This window comes from Fusarium keratoplasticum, chromosome 4, assembly GCF_025433545.1.
Source record: "Fusarium keratoplasticum isolate Fu6.1 chromosome 4, whole genome shotgun sequence".
Lineage (NCBI taxonomy): Eukaryota > Fungi > Ascomycota > Sordariomycetes > Hypocreales > Nectriaceae > Fusarium > Fusarium keratoplasticum.
Window position 1 is genome coordinate 4,567,410 of NC_070532.1, and position 19,403 is coordinate 4,586,812.

A 19,403-nucleotide genomic window follows, 5' to 3' on the forward strand; every position below is an offset into this window, starting at 1 on the left:
TGTTAATCTTGGCTATAAAGTTCTTTTCTCTGGGGCACGTGCTCCTGGTGTTGCTGCCTGGATGCCTGTGCTGCGTTCTGCCTGGACCTAATGGCGGACAGGTATGGGAGCGCAGGAGACAGTCTGGTATCAAATAGACACCATATTCAAGAGATGAGGGTTCGCTTTAAGAAACATTTCTGGATGTCTATTTCCAATCCTTGTGAAAGAACGATGAAGTGGCCTCGTCGTCCTTGTCATGGATGGTAGCGCAGTAAACAGGCGACATCATAAGGTGCTCCTCGCAACTTGACAAAAGTCAAGACACTTACAAACGACTACCAATGTTTGTGGGATGAGCTATGATCTGTCTCTTTGGGATGATGCGACCCAGATGGAAGAAAGGTGGTGGCGTCGAAAAACCCAGTATATGACAGAACAAAGAAAAAAGGAGGCTTCGCGAGTCGAACTCGAGCCTCTGACATCGGCAAAAAGCGAAGGTCACTAATGTGACGTGTTCTTTGACTCTTCAGAATTGTATGTGAGGCTACTTCGCTGAAAGAAAGAGTGTTAATTTGTCTTATAAAGGTCTTGGCTCTGAAGCACGTGCTGCTGCCTGGAGCTGTGACATGTGACCTCGTAGATGTTGCTTAGACATGGTTTTTGAGCACAGTGGACATTTCTGGTGGCTGACATAGATAGACGATCATAAATTTGTTTTGATGGTGAATTCTAGGGCTACGTTTATCACTACGAACCAGGTGACGAGATCGTCGTTCCCTCTATCGTGTAGTGGCTCGAGGGCAATGCCAACGCCACAGTGAGTGGCTACTTGGGTTGGCATCAAGACGAGTGAGGCCTGGTCTTCTTGCAATATTTAAGCGATGGAAATCTTTTTCTTTATAATTCCGAATACCATGGTGCTGCTCGCAATCGACAGATGTCAAGACACTTACACGCGGGGGACAAAAAAAGTGGAACATGGAGGATTGAACCGTGTCGTTCAGCAAAAAAGAGCGAAGAAAGCCAGGGAGCGCAACGCGCTACCAACCTGACCAAAGTGTGTTTTCTTTGATGAGTTTGCTACTTCGCTGAGAAGGAATGTGCTTTCTGAGTTGATAAAGGAAGGTTCCCTTTGTAAGGAGGTTGTTGGTTCCATGTGTCGGCCAGTGACTCAGCCGGCGAAGGAGGCGCCGGTAGGTGGGGCACGGACGGCAACCGTGCCCGGACAGCGAGGAGGAGACTTGACGGGATGGTTAGGGATGAGCACAGAGAAAGGAAAACTCGTGAGCTGTCTTTGAACAAAGCAGATTTAATCTATGGTATGAGCATCAAAGTGATTAAAGAGAAGAAAAAAAATAAGAAGAAAAAAGGCACTTGTCGCGCAGAGAACACACTTCATCCACGACCAATGTTCGAACGCAAGCCCTCTAGACTTACACGACCATCATCGCCAACCGCAAAAAGCGAAGGCTCCTCCGAAGAGGAGCTGGTACTACTGGTAGCTTGATGGCAGCCGAAGCATGCCATTAGGCTAAATGATTTATTGTAGCTACTTCGCTGAGAGTGTCCTTTGTTGGTTCGACATATAAGGGGAAGGGGTGTGGTGAGGTGGAGCCAGCATGGGTGGGTGCTGCGGCGGTTGCCTCACGGTCACCCACGCGAGGAGCCTGAAGAGAAGGACATGTTCCAGGAGTATTTTGGAAGAATTAAAAGCCAAGAAAAGACTTGAGAAGGCGCTCATATTGGAAGCATGGAGGGCAAAAAAGAAAAAATAAAAATAAAATGAAGCTACTGCATGTATACATCAAGACGGCCATGGCTCGAACGCAGGCTTCTGGTCTTTACTCTCGACTGCCAAAAAGCGAAGAGGCTCCCGTGAGGGAGGAGTAAATCTCAGCATCAGACGGCCATAACTAGCCACTGAACTAAATGACAATGCTGTAGCTACTTCGCTGGGAGAGTGATCTGTTGGTTAGATATTTAAGGGTGCTAGGTCGAGGTCAGCGCGAGGTGGGGGCCAAGGCAGCCACTTCAGGCAGAGGCCAACGACGAGGAGCTCAGAGGGACGGAAGCATTCAGATCGTCGAATGGAAACCGATTTAAAGCCTATAGACATAAAAAAAAAAAAATACGATGTGGACAGGGGGAAAGAAAGAATGGGAGTGAAAGGGATATGCGTAACGAGAATGTGAGAAGACGACACGAAAACATCACCACCCTCATCGCTCGAACTGAGGTCTCCGCCTGCCCCCGACAACCAAAAAGCGAAGATTCCCTCGTTAGAGGGAGGAAATATCCGAAGATAAGGTGTAATTTAGTACTACTGTACCAAATGCTGTACCAATGGTATTGTTGCTACTTCGCTGATGGAAGCTGGGTCTGACTTGGTCTAAGAGGGATTCATGGATGCCACGGAGCAGGGGTGGTTGAGGCAGCAGCCTGGACGTCACACACAAACAATACACTCTCACTCACGATAAAATGGCGACTCCAATGGCGACTACTTGACCTTTTGGTAGACGACATGGCTTCTTCAATTTTGAGCGCTGATTTGGCTTCGTAGAGAAGGAACAGTTTCTTTGGTATCGAGGTCTAGGGTGGTGGACGGCACAGTCACATCTTGACAAGGGCCTGGTTCAACGAATTCCATGGCGCAGGCCTTTTATTACAAAAAGATAGAATATTAGAAATTACGCTGTCTAGAGGGAGTAGGATTGATGAGAAGACGGAAATAGGGCTTAAAAAGGACGTTGTAGAAAAAAAAAGGAAAAAACGAACTTGCGTTCGAACGCTCGACCTTCCGCTGGAGCATCATGAACCAAAAAGCGAAGGACCCCTAAGGGGAATGGTCTGTTTAGGGTTCACGTCTAGGACGGATCCCATCGCGCCATGCGATGCCTGGTAGAATGCAGCTACTTCGCTGAGGGAGGAATGTATTAGACTAGGTTATAAGGGCTTGACTGGAGCGAGTGATTGTGGTCGGATGGCGGTGGTAGCCTGGCGCTGCGTGACGGTGTTGAGCTGCCAAGATCAATCTGGTTGGTGTCGGTGGTGTGGGGCACCACCGAGCGATCAAAGGATGGATGTCAGGATGGCAACCCAGTCAGCATCTAGGAACAAAGACTTCTTGGTGCCGACAGAGGTCAGCGCCAATACAGCACGCATTCAATGTAAGGGGTCTCGCGATGATGGGTTCTTGCGCTCACATTCCTAACCTTAACAGCTCATTTGTCCTTAGACAAAGACTCGGGGATTTGTTCTTCCGGCCGGCGTTACTGAGGGCCCTGACAAGAGCCACCACGTCGACGTCATCGTGGTGGCCAGCTTTCGCCAACAAAGCCGTTTGGCGCCACTTAAACTCCTCCTCCTTCCGCGCCAGAGGTTCTTTTCTACCCGTCAATTAACATTCTGCGATTTCTGTCGGACTGCACTCTGCTGTTTTGCTGCTTTTCTAGAATGGTTACTACCCGACGCGCCGCCAAAGCGGCCGACTCTGCTAGCGACATCACCATGGAACCCGCGAGAACCTCGATTTCGACCCCACGCACGTCGCCCTTCCTTCCGACGCCTTTCGAGAGAGTCGGCCTGTTATTGTTCCCCGTCGTTCTTGTGTTCGGCACCATCTTCTCCATCCTGTCTCCCGAGACTCGCTCCGCGCCATACGACCACGTCGCGCAAGCCCACGTCCAAGACATCAAAGTCGCCCCAAGCTACTTTGCGCTCAAGTCCAACATCTTTAACGTTGTCTTTGTCAAGAGAGGCTGGGCATGGATTACTGTCGCCTTTGCACTCTTCATCTTTACACACCCGAGTACTGCCGATGCGGGACGTCGACTCCGCGCAGTGTTGCGATGGGCTGCTGTGACGACTATCTGGGTCCTCGTTACGCAGTGGTGCTTTGGCCCCGCTCTGATCGACCGCGGCTTCCGATGGACGGGCGGCCGATGCGAACTGGCTCGGAGGGAGATTGAGATGGGTGATAGCGGCCTTGGGGAGATGGTGACATCTGTGGCCTGCAAAGCAGCCGGTGGCAAATGGAAGGGCGGTCATGACATATCAGGTCATGTCTTCCTCCTCAGCCTCGGCACTGCATTCCTCATGCAGGAAGTTGGCTGGGCAGTTGGGCGATGGCTTGGGCAGGACGAGGAGAGATGCGTCGTCATGTCGGACGGAGCCCTCAAGAGCGCCAATGTCGAGGCCCAGACATCCCAGGAGCGCATGGAAGAGCCGTCCCTTGGGTTGGGCGGCAAGTTTGCCGTGGGCGTCATGGGCCTGAGCGTGTGGATGCTTCTTATGACGGCCATCTACTTCCACACTTGGTTCGAGAAGGTGAGTTTGCCCGGGCATTTGTTAATGTGTCTGAACTAACGATTTGAAGCTTACGGGACTCTTGACCGCAGCTACAGGCTTTTACATTGTGTACATTGTGCCTCGATTTGTGCCTGCTGTTAGACAGGTCATCGGACTCCCAGGGATATAAGCGAATCTAATCTGACGAGACATGCGGGTATGAGTGGCGATGGCCAGCGTAATTAGATACTAGAGATAAATAATATGTATTGACTTTCTGAACATTGCTGTTTCGACTGCTTTCAACGTGATGTGGTTTCTGGCGTTGATGAGACAATCCTGTGTGCTGGGAGGCGCATCGAACGACGCTGGGCGGGATATGCTATTCTGTTAGTCACTTCAATACGGCAGCTGATTCAACAAGGTTTCTGACGCAGATGAATAGGGATAGTTGAACCGCACCCGGGAGAAGGCTTGACCCCATGGTGAGGCAGAAAAGGAGTCCTGAAGTCGACACTCTGGATAGTCGGTTTCTTAGGGTTAAAAGGGGAGTAGTATATAGAAGATGAGATAGGTAACCAAAAAAGCCCAGACAGTGAATAATATTTGATACAGAGATATATTTGCAGAAACGGGAAAGCCGATTGGTGATGCACACACACAGATGAAAGCTTGTCAGGGGCGCAAGAGCGGATGACAACTCATACTTGGACCTATGCCACCGATCCTTCGAACAAAGACAACCCTTAAATCGTGCAAACCGATTTTCATTGATTGAACACTATGACTTACGAGATACCATGTTTGAGTGGTTGAGGCCTTAGCTGGTATTTTATTTTTGTTACTCGTTCTGAACTACGCAATCCTCGGACGTTGCAGCCTGCAGAGATCAAAGCGACATAAGGAACGTTAAATGAACAAGACTCGACAAGATTCCAGTGTGGATATTCGCCCTGAGACCTGTAATTACCTGTGGGAGTTGCGTCACATTGATCCATATGTATTGCAGCGAAGGGTGACGCGAAGGGCGACAGCCCAAGTATCAAGCGTGTAGAGGAATTGCCCTAAGGCGAAGAATAAGCAGATGTTTTAGAACATGTTAGGAGGGAAACTTGTTAATGAACTTCCAAATGAGGGGAATAGTTCCGAATAAAGGGCCACCGCTGTTGGAAGAGTTTGGACGTTGCTTATCCCCTGAGTAGTCGAGTTCCATTGTGCAGTACCTGAAGTCTTTGGAGAACTCTGCGTCACCCTGTTGAACACAGAATTTTGAGCTATTGATATATAGCAAGAATCCATTCTACTGCGTCGAGTTGCGTATCCAAGTATTGTGTTGTAGTCCGACAGGGGTTGCTATATTCTATCCAGGACTGTGTGGCGACCCTTCTACGACCACCATTGCGTTGCAAGCATTCCGGTTGGATGAATAGAATTTGATTGAATTTACCATGGGTGTTTTAGTACGAAACAGAAACAATGCTTGAACCTCGCGTCCTTGTGGGTTGGTTTATGGTCAAAGTTGAAAGCCTCACTCCCCCAATGGCGTCTACTAGTTGTGGCCAAGGATATAGTATAGAGAGTAGAAGACTGATTTGAGTGAAATCGCGAGCAGGTAGAGATATAGTAAAGCTTACTGTTTTCAAAGAAAACGAGGCTGACACCTGAGAGCGAACTCTACCCATATAATAGGGTCGCGGATATGCACAAAAGCGATTTCAGCAATGTTGATTAATTGGTTTTACAATGATTAAAATTTTAGCACGTTAACTGGAGAGGGATTGGTTCGGCAGCAAACACGCCCAGGCAATGTTTTTCGAGTGTTGAGGAGGGGGATTATAACTAGTTGTAGAGGCGAGCCTCCAAAGTAGGAAACTCATGAAGAACGGGACCTGCATGTTGGTGAGAAGACAAGAGTCTTTGTGGAGATGGAGATATTGGTTTGACTGAGTCGACCTTGAGCGAGAGGATTGTGGACAGAATTTCTCCAGTCCCTTCAGTGTCATCAACTTGTGAAGCTGAGACGGAGAGGACATGGCAAAGTGGTTGGCATGCACGAGTTATGGGGAAATTGTTGTCGAGAAATTGTGTGGCATTGAGTTACAGTTTCATCTCTTGTTCGTCAAACTGGTGCGATTTTGACAATTTTACCAGGGTGCTATTGGCTGTTGCCGTTGGCTGTCTTGAAGGATGAAAAATTGCTTGCCGAGATGACGATGACCAACGTTCGTATTAACTTACTGACATTGCGAAAGACCTTGCAACCGAGCAGAATGACCGGCAGCAAACCTGGTGCACCACCAAGTTGAGGAGATGCCCAAGTCTAAGACGATTGCACTCTAGTACATGGGGGTTAGTTGCAGTGTTGGGGATGTGGTCGTGAAGTATTCGCTGAAGGTTCGATTAGCCAAGGTTTGGGCATCCGCTGACAACTTAGGTCGGAAAACGAAAAGCGCGCATCTGCGTGGTTGGGCTGTGGTTATCTGCACGGTAAATGGATGCGATGTGACGAGATGTGACAGCAAAGTATGACAGGCTGTTGGAGTAGGTTTCATGGGTTCAAAGTAGCGCTGACATTTGAGAGCCATGTTCCTCTCAAGAAACGACTCAAGGCTTCTATTTGACAATTTCCAGGAATCATGATTAATTCCTACCGTCGTTTATGAGAAAAACTGGGCGGTGACAAGTCGCCCACCTCTACTGGCGCCTTACATGTTATCATGCAATTGAATGGCCGGCTGATAAAAGTGACCCTCACATCCGTGCCACGTCAGAAGCGAGATGAGGACAATTACTTGGCCAGAGGCAGCGATTATTGTCAGCACAAGGCCCCCGCGTTCTGGACACAAGATGGAGGAATCAACGATGGCCTTAAACTAGGCAGACAGAATACAAAGTAAAGAGGGGATGATGGAGGCAAGGTCGTCAAGGGCAACTTGTCTCGGTCGCAACGAAACGCACTAGAATGTCTACCCAACAGGTCCAAGATCCACAGCAGACAACAAGCTTGAGCAATCGGGGACCGGAAAGAGCCTGTCGGCCGATAAATTAGAAATCAGGGATTCCCGCCCATCCCATGGGCCATGTCAGGCCACCAGGCTACAGCCTTTAAATAGGCACCAGAATATCTCTCGCCGTTAGGCATCAGGTTTGTGCCGTATAAGTTGTCGTACTCCGTGACGCGTCCTCAGAGGGAGCAAGTTTTGGAGCAAATCAAAGGCAGCAGATTCCTATTGCAGTTTAGGCGGCGACAATGCGCGAGATTGTGAGTTTTTGGCAGCAATTTGCATGATCTTCTTTTTTTGGGTTGCGAAATCTGACGACTCCCCTTTCTGATCAGGTACACCTTCAAGTCGGCCAATGTGTAAGAAATCTCACCCCCTGTTTGCTCTGATGGTGTAGATGTTGATTTTCCTCGCAGGGCAATCAAATCGGAACAAACTTTTGGTACGGCAGCCGCTGTTTAACTTTCACGGAGAAGCAGAACTGATCCTTTCTAGGCAAACTGTTTCTGGTGAACATGGGATCGACTTGGATGGAGCGTGAGTTTCCCGACTTTTGACTTCTCACTCATTGCTCAACTCTGCGCAGATACAATGGTATATCGGACGTTCAACTAGAGCGACTCAACGTCTACTTCAACGAAGCAAGTCACTTTTACACCGCCTCACAAAGACAAGGCCCGCTAAATGGTAGTTACTTTCTAGGCAACGGGCAGCAAGTATGTTCCCCGTGCAGTCCTCATCGACTTGGAGCCTGGCCCCCTGGATAGCATCCGCGCCGGGCCTATGGGGCAACTGTTTCGCCCTGACAACTTTGTCTCGGGGGCTGATAGCGCCGGAAACAACTGGGCTAAGGGACATTATTCGGAAGGTGCTGAGATTGTCGATGAGGTTGTTGATGTGGTGAGAAGAGAGGCTGAAGGTTGCGAGCACCTTCAGGGCTTTCAGCTCTCCCACTCTCTCGGCGGAGGCAGTGGCTCAGGAATGGGCACCCTCCTGCTCGCCAAGATCAAGGAGGAATTCCCTGACCGCATGATCGCCACCTATTCAGTTCTCCCATCACCAACCGTTTCCAACACGGTTGTTGAACCATACAACACCACCTTGGCCCTAAACCAGCTCATCGAAAACTCTGACGAAACGTTTTGCCTCGACAACAAGGCCCTCGTCGACATCTGTACCAGGAGCCTCAAGATCGCCACCCCGTCCTACTCGGACCTCAACTTTCTGATCGCCAAGGTCATGGCGGGCGTAACGACGTGTTTCCGCTTCCCGGGTCAGCTCAACTCGGATCTTCGCAAGATGGCCGTCAACATGATTCCGTTTCCTCGACTGCACTTCTTCATGGTTGGATTTGCACCGCTTATGAGCCGGGATAGTCGGTCGTTTCAGCATCTGACTGTGCCCTCGCTTACGCAGCAGATTTTTGATCCGAAGAACATGATGGCGGATTCTGATTTCCGCAATGGAAGATATCTTGCCTGCTCTGCTATTTTGTGAGTCATACCTGGTAGCGATGTTGACCTTGACGTTGCTAACTTGATTCAGCCGTGGCCGTCTGTCAACCAAGGAAATCGAAGACCAGATGCTCAACGTGCAATCCAAGAACTCTTCGTATTTTGTCGATTGGATCCCCAACAATGTACAAACCGCGCTGTGCTCCGTACCCCCACAGGGACTCAGCATGGCAGCCACCTTCGTGGGCAACTCGACCGCTATCCAGGAAGTGTTCAAGCACGTAGCGGACCAATTCTCAGCCATGTTCCGCCGCAAGGCCTTCCTGCACTGGTACACGGGCGAAGGAATGGACGACATGGAATTCACGGAAGCAGAGTCTAATATGCACGACTTGATATCCGAGTATCAGCAGTACCAAGACGCCAGCGCTGACGATGAGGCTGCTGAATACGAAGAGGAGGAAGTTGCCGCTGAGTGATGGAGATGCAGGTTTGGGATTCTTTCGCTTCTTTAATTGGTCATGGTCTTTTGTTGAAAAATATCTATATATCTAAATAGCCACTTTTCTATCTACTTCTCTTGGCAACTCATATCTAGGACATGGTATTACTTTGGTACTTCAGACGACTTGACATACATGGTGTCAAATTCAACGTGTTTCCATTTGCCGGTCTCAGTGTTGAGAGAGAGATTGGTGTGCTTGACCTCTCCGTATCGGAGCGCGCCGGACTCAACATGCCCGTCAGCAACTGGTCTATGAAGGTGGTTCTCACCAGATAGAACAGTGAAGTTTGCCAGAGGAATATCCCAGGGGTTACGAGTAGCCACCGAAGGAGAGCCTAGGTCTGTCAGTAGCTGTGCCAAGGTTTCAGAGGAATACTCACCATAGAACTGCGCCGTGACCTTTTTGGGACTGACATCAAGACGAAAGTACCCCCGGTAGTATCCTTCCTGCCACATCAACTCGGGGTTGCTCTTGACTCTCTCGCGAGCAGCCTTTCCGGCGTTGGGCTCGATGGGGCCGTTGACACCACTGGAGCTGACGGCAGTGCCAGCAAACTCGACACCAATACTTCCAGAGCCGGTCTTGTTGTCGTAGTCGTGGTTTCCTAACCAGACCAGATCCGAGACCTTTAGAGGTTAGCTTTTGAAGAGCCGACTTGCAGTTAGGAGGCTTACCCAGTTCTGGTGGCTGTCTCCAGCGAGGAAAATATTGTTGCCAATCTCATTATCGTACAGATGCTCCAGGGTTCGATTTCGGTTGGCAACATATCCCTTGCGGAGTGTGAGTAACTGCAATGAAACACCTGGCAAAGAGTGACTTACGCTCCAGTTGTCGCTTGGCAGAATCTCCCCATTGCCCCAGTTCTCGGTGATACGTGAAAAGATGATTTGATTTCCAATGATTCTCCAAGCTGCACCTCGCTCCTGGGACTTGCTGAGGGACCTGTAGAACCAGTTCTCCTGGCGCCCTCCCATCAAGGTGCGGCTGGGGTCGTCTCGGATCAAGTCAACATATTCATCGTTCCAACCTAGACCTGGTCAGTAGTGATATGTATAAGAGATGATTACCTACCAAGCGAGGTGATGCTTCGGTCATAGTTTCGCGTGTCGAGGATGATGAGATCCAGGAGTTTGCCCATCTGGAAGGATCTCCAGACTCTCAGTCCATCGTCCAAATCCGTTTGCCTAAGTTTTGTTAGCGACACAATAGTTCTTTGAAAGATTCAATGTCATACCGAATAGGCATCCACTCAAAGTAAGCTCGCACGGCATTGACCTTTCGAGTGTCAACGCTGACCTTGGGACCTTCGTTTAGGAAGGAATCCTCAGTGTTGTTCATGTGGGAAAAGCCATCCCGGTAGCCGTTGTCAGCGAACTCTGTCTTGATGTTAGCTGGAATCTGGCAGATTTGGAGATGCAGCCTACCGTGGTCGTCCCAAGTAGGGATCCAGGCAAAGTTTTGTGAAAGGAGCTGCAGATCCGAGTCGGTACGATACTGAAGCAGCTCATTAGATCCGTTCATGTTTGAGTTTCCTTCGGGGGCATTACCTGTCCATGTCGAGTTCGGTAGTCGTGTAGAGTAAAAATCGTCTTGGCTGGCATAGTGGCCCTCTCTCCGTCACGGCCAGTCTCATAGATGTAGTCACCTAGGTGGATAACATAGTCGTGCTCATTCTTTCTAGCAGCATTTCCATACGCGTTGAAATATCCGTTGGCTGAATAACATCAGTAGCTATTTTGAAACATCGGATTGAAGTCTCTCACGGTAGTTGCTGCAAGAGAAAACAGCAAAGCTTAGGTCGTGGACGGCATCGTCGGCTGTCGGAGCTGTCTTGGTACGACCCACCACACTCTTCTTATCTGAGCCACAGATTGTGAATTGATAGTAGTAGACAGTGAGAGGCTTCAGGTCAGGAGCTTCAACCTACTAACGCTTCAGTCGGAATCTTTGTTAGCAGAGCTGTGATGTCTCACCTTGACTGTGTAGTCAATATCAGACGTCGTGTATGCTCGGCCACTCGTGACACGGTTCGCCTCTCCCTCTGACGGATCGGAGTCATAGACATCCCAGTCTAAGCAAATGGGATGGGGATCAGCCTTGATGTACTTTTCCGTCTCGTGGCTGTAGTATCCCGCTGTGCCGTCTACCACCTTTGTGCTCTCACTCGACTTGGCCGAGGGAGCGACCCGAGTCCAAAGAATGACGCTGTCGGCCCATGGATCTCCAGAGGCCACACCGTGAGTGAATTCAAGGTCAGAGGGCTCGTACATAACATTGCCGCGCTTCATGGACCGACGCTTTACCAGGGGCACGTCGATGCCAAGGCGAATGTGACGGCGGGAGGGACTGGCATAGTTGAGGTTGCCGTCAAACGCAGCCAGGGCTGTCGTGGCCAAGAGGCCGGCTGCGTATACAAGCGTAGTCCTCATCTTGGCGGTGTCAAGGAAGATGGTCTTGTGCTTGGGCTCTGTGGCTACGGCCAAACTTATCAACACCATTTAAGCCCAGCCCACCCCGCCTGTGCCTCTTACTGCTCGAACATGCTCCTCTAGTTTGGCAGCCAACAGTTCGTCTCGTCTCCTGCACGTTTCTTGCGCCGGTTACATCACCACTCCCGTTTGTAGCACTACACGTCAACCAGGCCTTATCTACCGGTCACGAAAGAGGCAGCGATGTGAGAGGGAGATATCCAATGAACGACATCAGTATTGTAAGCATCGAATACTAGGAGCAAACTCATTGCACGTGGTTGTTGAGGTTTTGAGAGTGACCGACCATCGTGGTGTCGTTCGGGCAGCCAATTGGCTGTTGAGGATGCATCAACGTTGGACACATCTAGCCGTGATTGGAGTGGTACGGATCAAGATCGAACAGTGGATCGGTCAAGATGCGACTCCGTACAAAGTTGGGTTATTTTGATGCAGATCACTACCCGTTAATATTCCCGGTTGGATAGTCGGAAACTTGGTTCATGCCGAGGTGATAAGGTGATTGCCAAAGAATACTTATAGTACTGACAGTTCAATAATTAGTAGAAATAACAATAGTTATATAAAATTGCTTAAGGTAATCTTAAATTTTTATTAAAGTATTTAAGCTTATTGCTATTTAATTTAGTTTTATTATAACCTTGTAGAATCATATTTAAGCTTACTATAAGTTGTGAGAAATTAAAGGCTTCTTATTCCGTCTCTAGAGAACGCTGTCATACTTTTGAGGAAATGCCAACGATATGCCGACTATCATAATTGATGGTCACCCATATGAGCCACTCGAACCTCGTCGCAGCTCTCAAGCAGATCAGGGACGACGAGGAACAAGTTATGCTCTGCGTCGATGCCATCTGCATCTAGTAGTCTGACAGCTATAAAAAGGCCTGGCAGATTCAGCTTACGGAAGGGGCACACGAAACTGCAACTAGAATCATGGCTTGGCTAGGTGTCGATGCCGACGAATTCATGGACGCCTTTACCGAAATGGCCAACTAGGTCAGACGCCGGGAGGATTCGAGCATGGCCCAGAGCCCCATCTTCTCTACCACTTTTATGGAATGGTTCCCTTGAAGGTCCTTATCATCGTCGAGATTCTCCTGATGGTTTTTTCAAAAGCTGGTATGACCTTTGTTTACCCGGGACATGTTGGCGGCCAGTAACATGAACCCTGCTGCCTTCGCCAGCAAGGATATCGCAGGTTTCGTCTACGGTGCAACCAGGGTGGTAGAGCAGCGGCAGCGCTTTAGAGCTCCTCGAACCGAGGTCAGTCGCTCCCTAACCTTTCCATCTATGCCCTTTCCCGTGACGTAGATGACATGACCTGATCAACGGACCCAGGGAAGCCAGGGATGGCTTGAGCCTCCTGAGCCTCGGCAGCGACGCGAAGGAACTTGGGATCCACCCCGACTACGACAAGACTTTGTGGAGACGCCTTTATCGAAACCTGGTCGGCTATTCTTTCAAAAGATCAGGCGAGTTTCCTTATCTGAATATATTACGAATGACCCCCTGCCAGTGAGCCGGCCACTTGGTGAGACTCGGGGACTACCAGGTAGTTATCTGCCGGCTGAGGAACCGCCCTCCTGGGTTTTTGACTGGGGGGAACAGTTCTTCGGGAATGTGGCTGTAGACAGGCCCTTACGGCATGTGGCGACATGACCAGCACGGAATGGGGTTCTACCGTGGATTCGGGTTGTACTGCTATGTGCCGGAATAGTATCACCATTTTGTGTTTGCTCTTTAGACTTTACATATGGGCAAATGAGATATCTACATGTGGATTGATTAATAACCTCTTCTAACTAGACTAGCTAATCATTATATCACGCTGCGCTCTCTTCAGGAATGCGTTATACCGCACGAGCTTCTGAGTATTCGACAACCATAGTCGTCGTTTGGAGAATCCCCTTGTCACTTCTCCCGTCATCGTTACTTGACTTGTCATCCAAGCTCCCCGACTTTCCTTCCCGTCGCCACCCGAAGCCACCCTCGGCCTCAGCTGTTGTGGTGAAGGGGTCGTCGAATTGGGTGTAGGGAGCCCTGTTGGCCGACCTCCCCCCTGTGCCTCCTCCAATGGTTCGAAGCTCGTGGCCCGAGGAGAGGCCCGTTTTCGACTTGCCCGTGCTGGTTCCTCTGCTGCTGGAGAGTAGGCGGGGAGCAACCGTCTTGACGAAGTGGCGGAGTGTTGATAGGCATGCGCACATGATGAGGAGGTTTGCTTCGACGCAGCTGTTTCAACGGTTGATCAGTGAATGCAAGAAGATGAGGGGTAGGGAACAAACATCCAAGCGTGGATTGGGCCACCACCCCAGGTTGTGTCGACGGCGTCGAGCTGGGAGATGAGAAGAGCGAGTCGGACCATGGAGGTGATGACGGTTCTACAACTGTCAATATCTAGGCATTCATCGAACGACACAAGACTTACGCAGAACCAATGGCAAAGAGGCACAGAAGGGCGGCCTTCTTCTTAGCCGACAGATGAAGTCCAACAATCATAGGTATCGGGATGGCAATGATCAAGACGTCAGTTGCAACACCCAACCCCGCAGTCGCCTGGAACATGGCCGGTCGATCGATGCAAGAGCCTACTTCGGCAGGAATATTCAGATCCCAAGATTTGCGGAAAGGCGTGCATGGGAAGACGGAGGCGAAGAAGATGCTGATGCTGGACGCAGACACGATGAAGATGGTGCCAAAAATTGTCCATCGGTACCAGGCCTGGCCCTTGTTGAGTTCGAGGAGGAATAGGAGGATGACTACTTTTGATAGACATGTCGGGACGGTGTAGACGATCGAGTTGATGTAGGTTGCCCACTGCGACGGTTAGTCAAATACGGACGCAGTAGACTCAAAGACGTACAAGGATGGCCTTTTGGAACTTTTCAAAGGGAATCTCCCAGCCGTGGACTCCCATCCAACCCTCGGCGAACGAACCTACAAGCGTCAGCACACATCTCCATTCTGATCAGGTCAATGTGCAGAGAAACTCACGAAGAGACAGGGCTTGAATTGTGATTGACCCAACCTGTCAAGATAAGCGATTGATCGGCAGATGGCAGTTTCCATTAGACAAGACATACCCAGGCGATGATCAAGAGCACTGTTAATTGTTAGCTTCCGTCTGATCCACTGCTGTTTAGCTGTAACGCACCGTCGTCGATCCCAAAGTTATTCCTGACGAACATCTTGACGTAGAGTCTCTGGAAGAGAAAAAAGAGGGCCAAGGTCATGCCGATTCCGCAGATCACGTACGTAGCCTCAACAGAGGTACGCTGCGGGTTGTCAAAGTCGACGACATAGCCTTCTGGGGGCGGGATGGCGACAAGAACACCGTCAACCACGGACATGACGATTTCATGAAAACAGAAAGAAGAAGAAACAAAAGAGAAGAGAAAGCAGGGCCCGACAATTCGGATTCTCCTGCAGGTGATTTGTTTGGTATGCGCGGAAAAGGCGCAGCTTTTTACGACCCCGACTTACATCAGGAGGCTCAGGGTTGGGTTTGGGAATCTTGGCCTGCATGACAGCATCTTGTTCTTGGCCCCGGACGCAGCGATACCGTTCGTTGACCCCTTGCTATTATTACCTGCATAGTACCATCGCTTGGCTTGGACCCTTCCCCCGGGTAAAGATGGCAGGGGGGTGATCCTTGACAGCGAGCGGGATAGCCTACTCCGTACGTGGTACGGAAGAGGGAAGAAAGAGCCTTGGCATAACCAGCAAAGATATACCTCACCTTTTTGTCCGTAAGCTCCGTTGTAATTTCCGCCGACGGGGAGAAGGAGTTGTCCGAAAAAGTACAAAAAAGGGAGGTGACTTGACTTATAAAGGCGCTCCCGACTGTCGTGTCACATCAGCACTCCTTGACCCTGCAGTAGTAACCTGCATTGCATGCTACTATCCCCCCTCGGCCACCTTGTCTTGAATAAACTTAAGCCCACTGTCGATCCCTCTCCCCACCATGTTGGTCCATCCATTTACAACAGCGCTCATGGCGATCCTCCTCGCGGGTCCCAGCTCATCGCTCGTGATGCGTCAAAGTGCCGAGGACGCGGCGGCTAAAGCAGTAAGAAACACAACACCTTTCTCTTGTCGAACAATGAACGCTGATCCTATTTTACAGTGCTCTCTGCTCTCTGCCGCGGGCTTCAAGGACAGTGACCAGCTCCTTGTCCCTGCTGAAGATGGGTATGATGAGAGAGTAGACTCTTGGTGGTCTGCTAGCTCCCGCTTGACGCCATCTTGCATCGTTCGACCCAAGAACGCCCAAGACGTGTCCAAGATTATCCGCGTTCTCGGGGCCAACTCTACCGCTGACTTTGCCATCCGAAGCGGTGGTCACAGTCACTGGGCAGGCGGTAGCAACGTCGACAACGGCGTCACCATCGACCTCGGCCTCCTCAAGGGCACCGAGTACGACCCTGCCACTTCTCTGGCCTCGGTCTTGCCTGGTGGTCGATGGGCGGATGTCTTTAAGGAGCTTGAAAAGCACAGTGTTGCTGTTCCAGGTGGTCGAGACGGCAATGTTGGCGTCGCTGGCTTCTTGACCGGTGGTGGTAACTCGTACTACACTGGCCGCGCCGGCTTTGGATGCGATTCCATTGTCAACGTCGAGATTGTCCTCGCTGACGGCAGCATCGTCAACGCCAACAAGGACACCAACCCCGATCTTCTCAAGGCTCTCAAGGGCGGATCGGGCAACCTTGGCATCGTCACACGCTTCGACCTGCAGACCTTCCCAGCTGGCAATGTCTGGGGCGGTATCCGCGCCTCGGAGCTCTCCCAGGGCGACGCCATCGCCCACGCCATGGTCAACTTTACCAACAACAACGAAAAGAACCCTGAGGCGGCGTATCTGATCAACTGGACCTACAACCCGGGTATGTCCACTGATGTCCTTGTCGCTCAGGTCCTTGTCGATACCAACGGTGTCGAGCGACCTGCCACGTTCGATGAGGCATTGGATGTACCGGAGCTGTTCAATGACATCAGCGTCCGACCTGTCAGTGACATGGCCGAGTCCTATGTCCTCCCCTCTGGCCTCTAGTAAGTACCGCGATATTTCTCGAGGTACCACTGCTAACAACTCATGCAGCAACGTCTGGTTCAGTCTGACATTCGCCAACGATGTCCGCATCATCCAAAAGGCCGCCGACCTCCACGACACCTTTGTCAAGGAGCTGCTGGAGGAGATTCCTGCCACAGAACTCGGCACCCAGAACCTCTTCCAGCCTGTGCCCAGGCTTTTCGCCGACCGCGGCATTCAGCACGGAGGCAACGTGCTCGGTCTTGACAGAATCGAGGGCAACTCCCTCATGTGGCTGCTGTCCTGCACGGTCAAGACGGCCGAGCAGGAGGTGCTGCTCCGCCAGAAGGCGAGCGCTTTTGCCTCAGCGCTGGAGGAGTTCGCCAAGACCATTGACGGCCTGCGCGAGTGGCGATACCTGAACTACGTGGACCCTAGCCAGGAGGACCCCATCCTGAGCTACGGCAGCGAAAACGTCGCATTTCTGCGCAAGGTGTCCGCCAAGTACGACCCTGAGGGCTTCTTCCAGAAGAGACAGAAGGGCGGCTTCAGACTGCCTTGAGAGAGAAAGGGATTATGAACGTAGTCAGGGGTTAGCAGCGAAGGAATAGAGAGTGGAGATGTGTTATGCTTAATAAACTTAAAATCAAGGATATCCTGCATTAGCTTGTGCCAGTTAAATACCTTGTGTTCCATCTTTTCTGCAAGAACGGCTTTGGTAACTGAACTCGTGTCAAGTTACCAGCAACAGGGGATGAATTAGCCTTCCCGATCCTTGCTGCCAAGTATCCAGGACCCCCTGAATCGGGATCCAAAGTGCCGGTGGCCAAGGTCTAACGTGGGGGGTCCCCAGTCTGTGCCCTGAAGGATTACCATCTGTGTCTTAGATCGATGGAACCTTGCCGGTTGTCAAGGAGTGAGCGGCTTTTGCCGTCGGGACGGGGCTTCGAGCCAGGATTCTTTATCGTCTTATTACCCTCTATATTTCCGTCAATAGGTATCCGTTGCCGAACATCCCCTGACAGGGCTTTCTATAGCCAACCTAAAGAAGACCTAAGCCCGATAATAAAGGGTTCATTATGGGATATATCAGTTACATTGAACCCTCAGTGGCAAACTAACGCGTCGCCGCCACATCCCGGAAGCATTTCCCAACATCCCCCACAACCTGTTCTCCAAGTTCATCGTCAACAACACCTCCCTGCCAGCCGACATTGATGGTCAGATTTCGGCCCTTGATAGCGACAGGGCAGATAGTAAGCGCTGGGCCGGCAACGTCGGCGCTCAGCAAGAAGTCTGCCTTCTGAATTGACCATCTCTCGGTTAGCTGGTCTGAGCCATTCTCTCCGTCGAGGACTCCCAGGTTGGTGACGAGCCAAGTAGCTGCCCGCGGTTTTCGCTGTGCTTCCTTGGCATGTTCTCTCCAGTCCGAGATGAAGACCATCATACCGACCAAGTCGTTCTTGAGGCCTTGGCTGAGCTTCTCTTGAAGTTCCCCCCGCACTCTTGCCGACACGTCCCACATGATGTCTGCGCAAGTTGACAACTTGGAACCATCCGCTGTAGTTTTGATTCGATCGCGAATTCGGTCCAGCAACTCTTGATCGAACTTGTGTTCTGTCGAAGTGACGCAGCAGCTAACCGTCCTGTTTGGTTCAAGATCAGGGAACGCTTCCTACCGCGCTGGGATGAATCGCCACAAATTGAGTGGTGTGCTGCCTGTTACTTCCGAGACCTCTTTCGGGACGTATGGAGTGAGGCTGATGAGGGCGATGGTGTGTAGTAGACCCGTAAGAGTTGTCTTGTGCGCTCGACAAGCCGCGAGCACACCCTGGAGCATCTGGTTGTCAATAGTCAAGGTTCGAAACCTGGTTTCGTAAGGTTTCGGGCAGATAGGTGGCCAGATCGTGGGAGGTGTAGATGCCCAGCCAAGTAGTCTTGGTTTCACGTCTTCCCAGGTCATGTCGGCCATGTAGCCAAAGGAAGTAGAGTAGTTGCCGGCAATCTCTTGAGGAGGTGGGAGGTTTTGCTTGTTAACCACTGTCTCCAGAATGTGGTTGCGGACAATTGGAAGGTCAGAGCCTGCCCCGGCCTGATTTAGAGTCTCGAGCATGGTTTCGTGAAATATCTTTGCACCAGTTCCGTCGAAATGGGGATGATTCCAAGCCAGGATCACCTCCATTAAATCGTCGGACTCTTGCTTCAGTACCACCATCCTCCAGCCAGGGCGAGTTTCAAGGTCAGTGAATTTTGTGATGAGCTGCTCGCTAAGTATCTGCTTGCGAATTGTCGGGTAGTCTTCCGAGGAGCTGACCAGTCTCCAGGGAATATGTCGAGACAAGTCGACAGTATCGAGCCGGACCCATGCTGGTTCCGCCGAGTCTTCATTGACTTGACCAACCTGCTTTAAAGGATGCTGGATGATGTTTCTAGCAACTGCGCGTTCCCAAAACTCTTTAAGATCCAGTTGACTCGCAAAAGTTATAGTGAAATAATATAGTATTTATAATAAGGCGAGACAGAAAGCTCCATTACAGCCAGTACCTGCAATGCAGTAGGAAGTTTTCATTGAGGGCAAATTGATAATACAGATCATCTGGTCGGGTCTTAGTGATCTCCACGGACCGGGCCCGTCTGCCCAACTACGACCT

At 50.7% G+C, this 19,403-nt stretch overlaps 6 protein-coding genes across 6 annotated transcripts; 3 read left to right on the forward strand and 3 right to left on the reverse strand.

Moving 5' to 3' along the window:
- Positions 1 to 3,438: 3,438 nt before the first annotated feature.
- On the forward strand, positions 3,439 to 4,462 carry NCS57_00643300 (uncharacterized protein; the record flags this gene model as incomplete). Its single annotated transcript, XM_053056322.1, has 2 exons — positions 3,439 to 4,311; positions 4,361 to 4,462. The coding sequence occupies 2 exons, from the start codon at positions 3,439 to 3,441 to the stop codon at positions 4,460 to 4,462; spliced, it is 975 nt and encodes a 324-aa protein (XP_052915277.1).
- Positions 4,463 to 7,522: 3,060 nt separating this feature from the next.
- NCS57_00643400 (Tubulin beta chain) lies at positions 7,523 to 9,207 on the forward strand (the record flags this gene model as incomplete). The annotated part of the gene is made up of 7 exons (XM_053056323.1): positions 7,523 to 7,534; positions 7,610 to 7,633; positions 7,691 to 7,716; positions 7,770 to 7,811; positions 7,861 to 7,961; positions 8,008 to 8,767; positions 8,820 to 9,207. The coding sequence occupies 7 exons, from the start codon at positions 7,523 to 7,525 to the stop codon at positions 9,205 to 9,207; spliced, it is 1,353 nt and encodes a 450-aa protein (XP_052915278.1).
- A 128-nt stretch (positions 9,208 to 9,335) lies between these two features.
- Positions 9,336 to 11,663, reverse strand: NCS57_00643500 (uncharacterized protein; the record flags this gene model as incomplete). The annotated part of the gene is made up of 10 exons (XM_053056324.1): positions 9,336 to 9,568; positions 9,614 to 9,860; positions 9,909 to 10,004; positions 10,056 to 10,261; positions 10,306 to 10,418; positions 10,469 to 10,610; positions 10,659 to 10,728; positions 10,782 to 10,948; positions 10,998 to 11,157; positions 11,208 to 11,663. The coding sequence occupies 10 exons, from the start codon at positions 11,661 to 11,663 to the stop codon at positions 9,336 to 9,338; spliced, it is 1,890 nt and encodes a 629-aa protein (XP_052915279.1).
- A 1,913-nt stretch (positions 11,664 to 13,576) lies between these two features.
- NCS57_00643600 (uncharacterized protein) lies at positions 13,577 to 15,256 on the reverse strand (the record flags this gene model as incomplete). The annotated part of the gene is made up of 8 exons (XM_053056325.1): positions 13,577 to 13,955; positions 14,009 to 14,104; positions 14,152 to 14,540; positions 14,587 to 14,660; positions 14,718 to 14,751; positions 14,807 to 14,826; positions 14,878 to 15,146; positions 15,207 to 15,256. The coding sequence occupies 8 exons, from the start codon at positions 15,254 to 15,256 to the stop codon at positions 13,577 to 13,579; spliced, it is 1,311 nt and encodes a 436-aa protein (XP_052915280.1).
- Positions 15,257 to 15,717: 461 nt separating this feature from the next.
- Positions 15,718 to 17,314, forward strand: NCS57_00643700 (FAD-binding PCMH-type domain-containing protein; the record flags this gene model as incomplete). The annotated part of the gene is made up of 3 exons (XM_053056326.1): positions 15,718 to 15,792; positions 15,850 to 16,772; positions 16,822 to 17,314. 3 exons carry the CDS (start codon positions 15,718 to 15,720, stop codon positions 17,312 to 17,314), a joined length of 1,491 nt encoding a protein of 496 aa, XP_052915281.1.
- A 555-nt stretch (positions 17,315 to 17,869) lies between these two features.
- On the reverse strand, positions 17,870 to 18,865 carry NCS57_00643800 (uncharacterized protein; the record flags this gene model as incomplete). The annotated part of the gene is made up of 2 exons (XM_053056327.1): positions 17,870 to 18,398; positions 18,453 to 18,865. The coding sequence occupies 2 exons, from the start codon at positions 18,863 to 18,865 to the stop codon at positions 17,870 to 17,872; spliced, it is 942 nt and encodes a 313-aa protein (XP_052915282.1).
- Between the last annotated feature and the right edge of the window lie 538 nt (positions 18,866 to 19,403).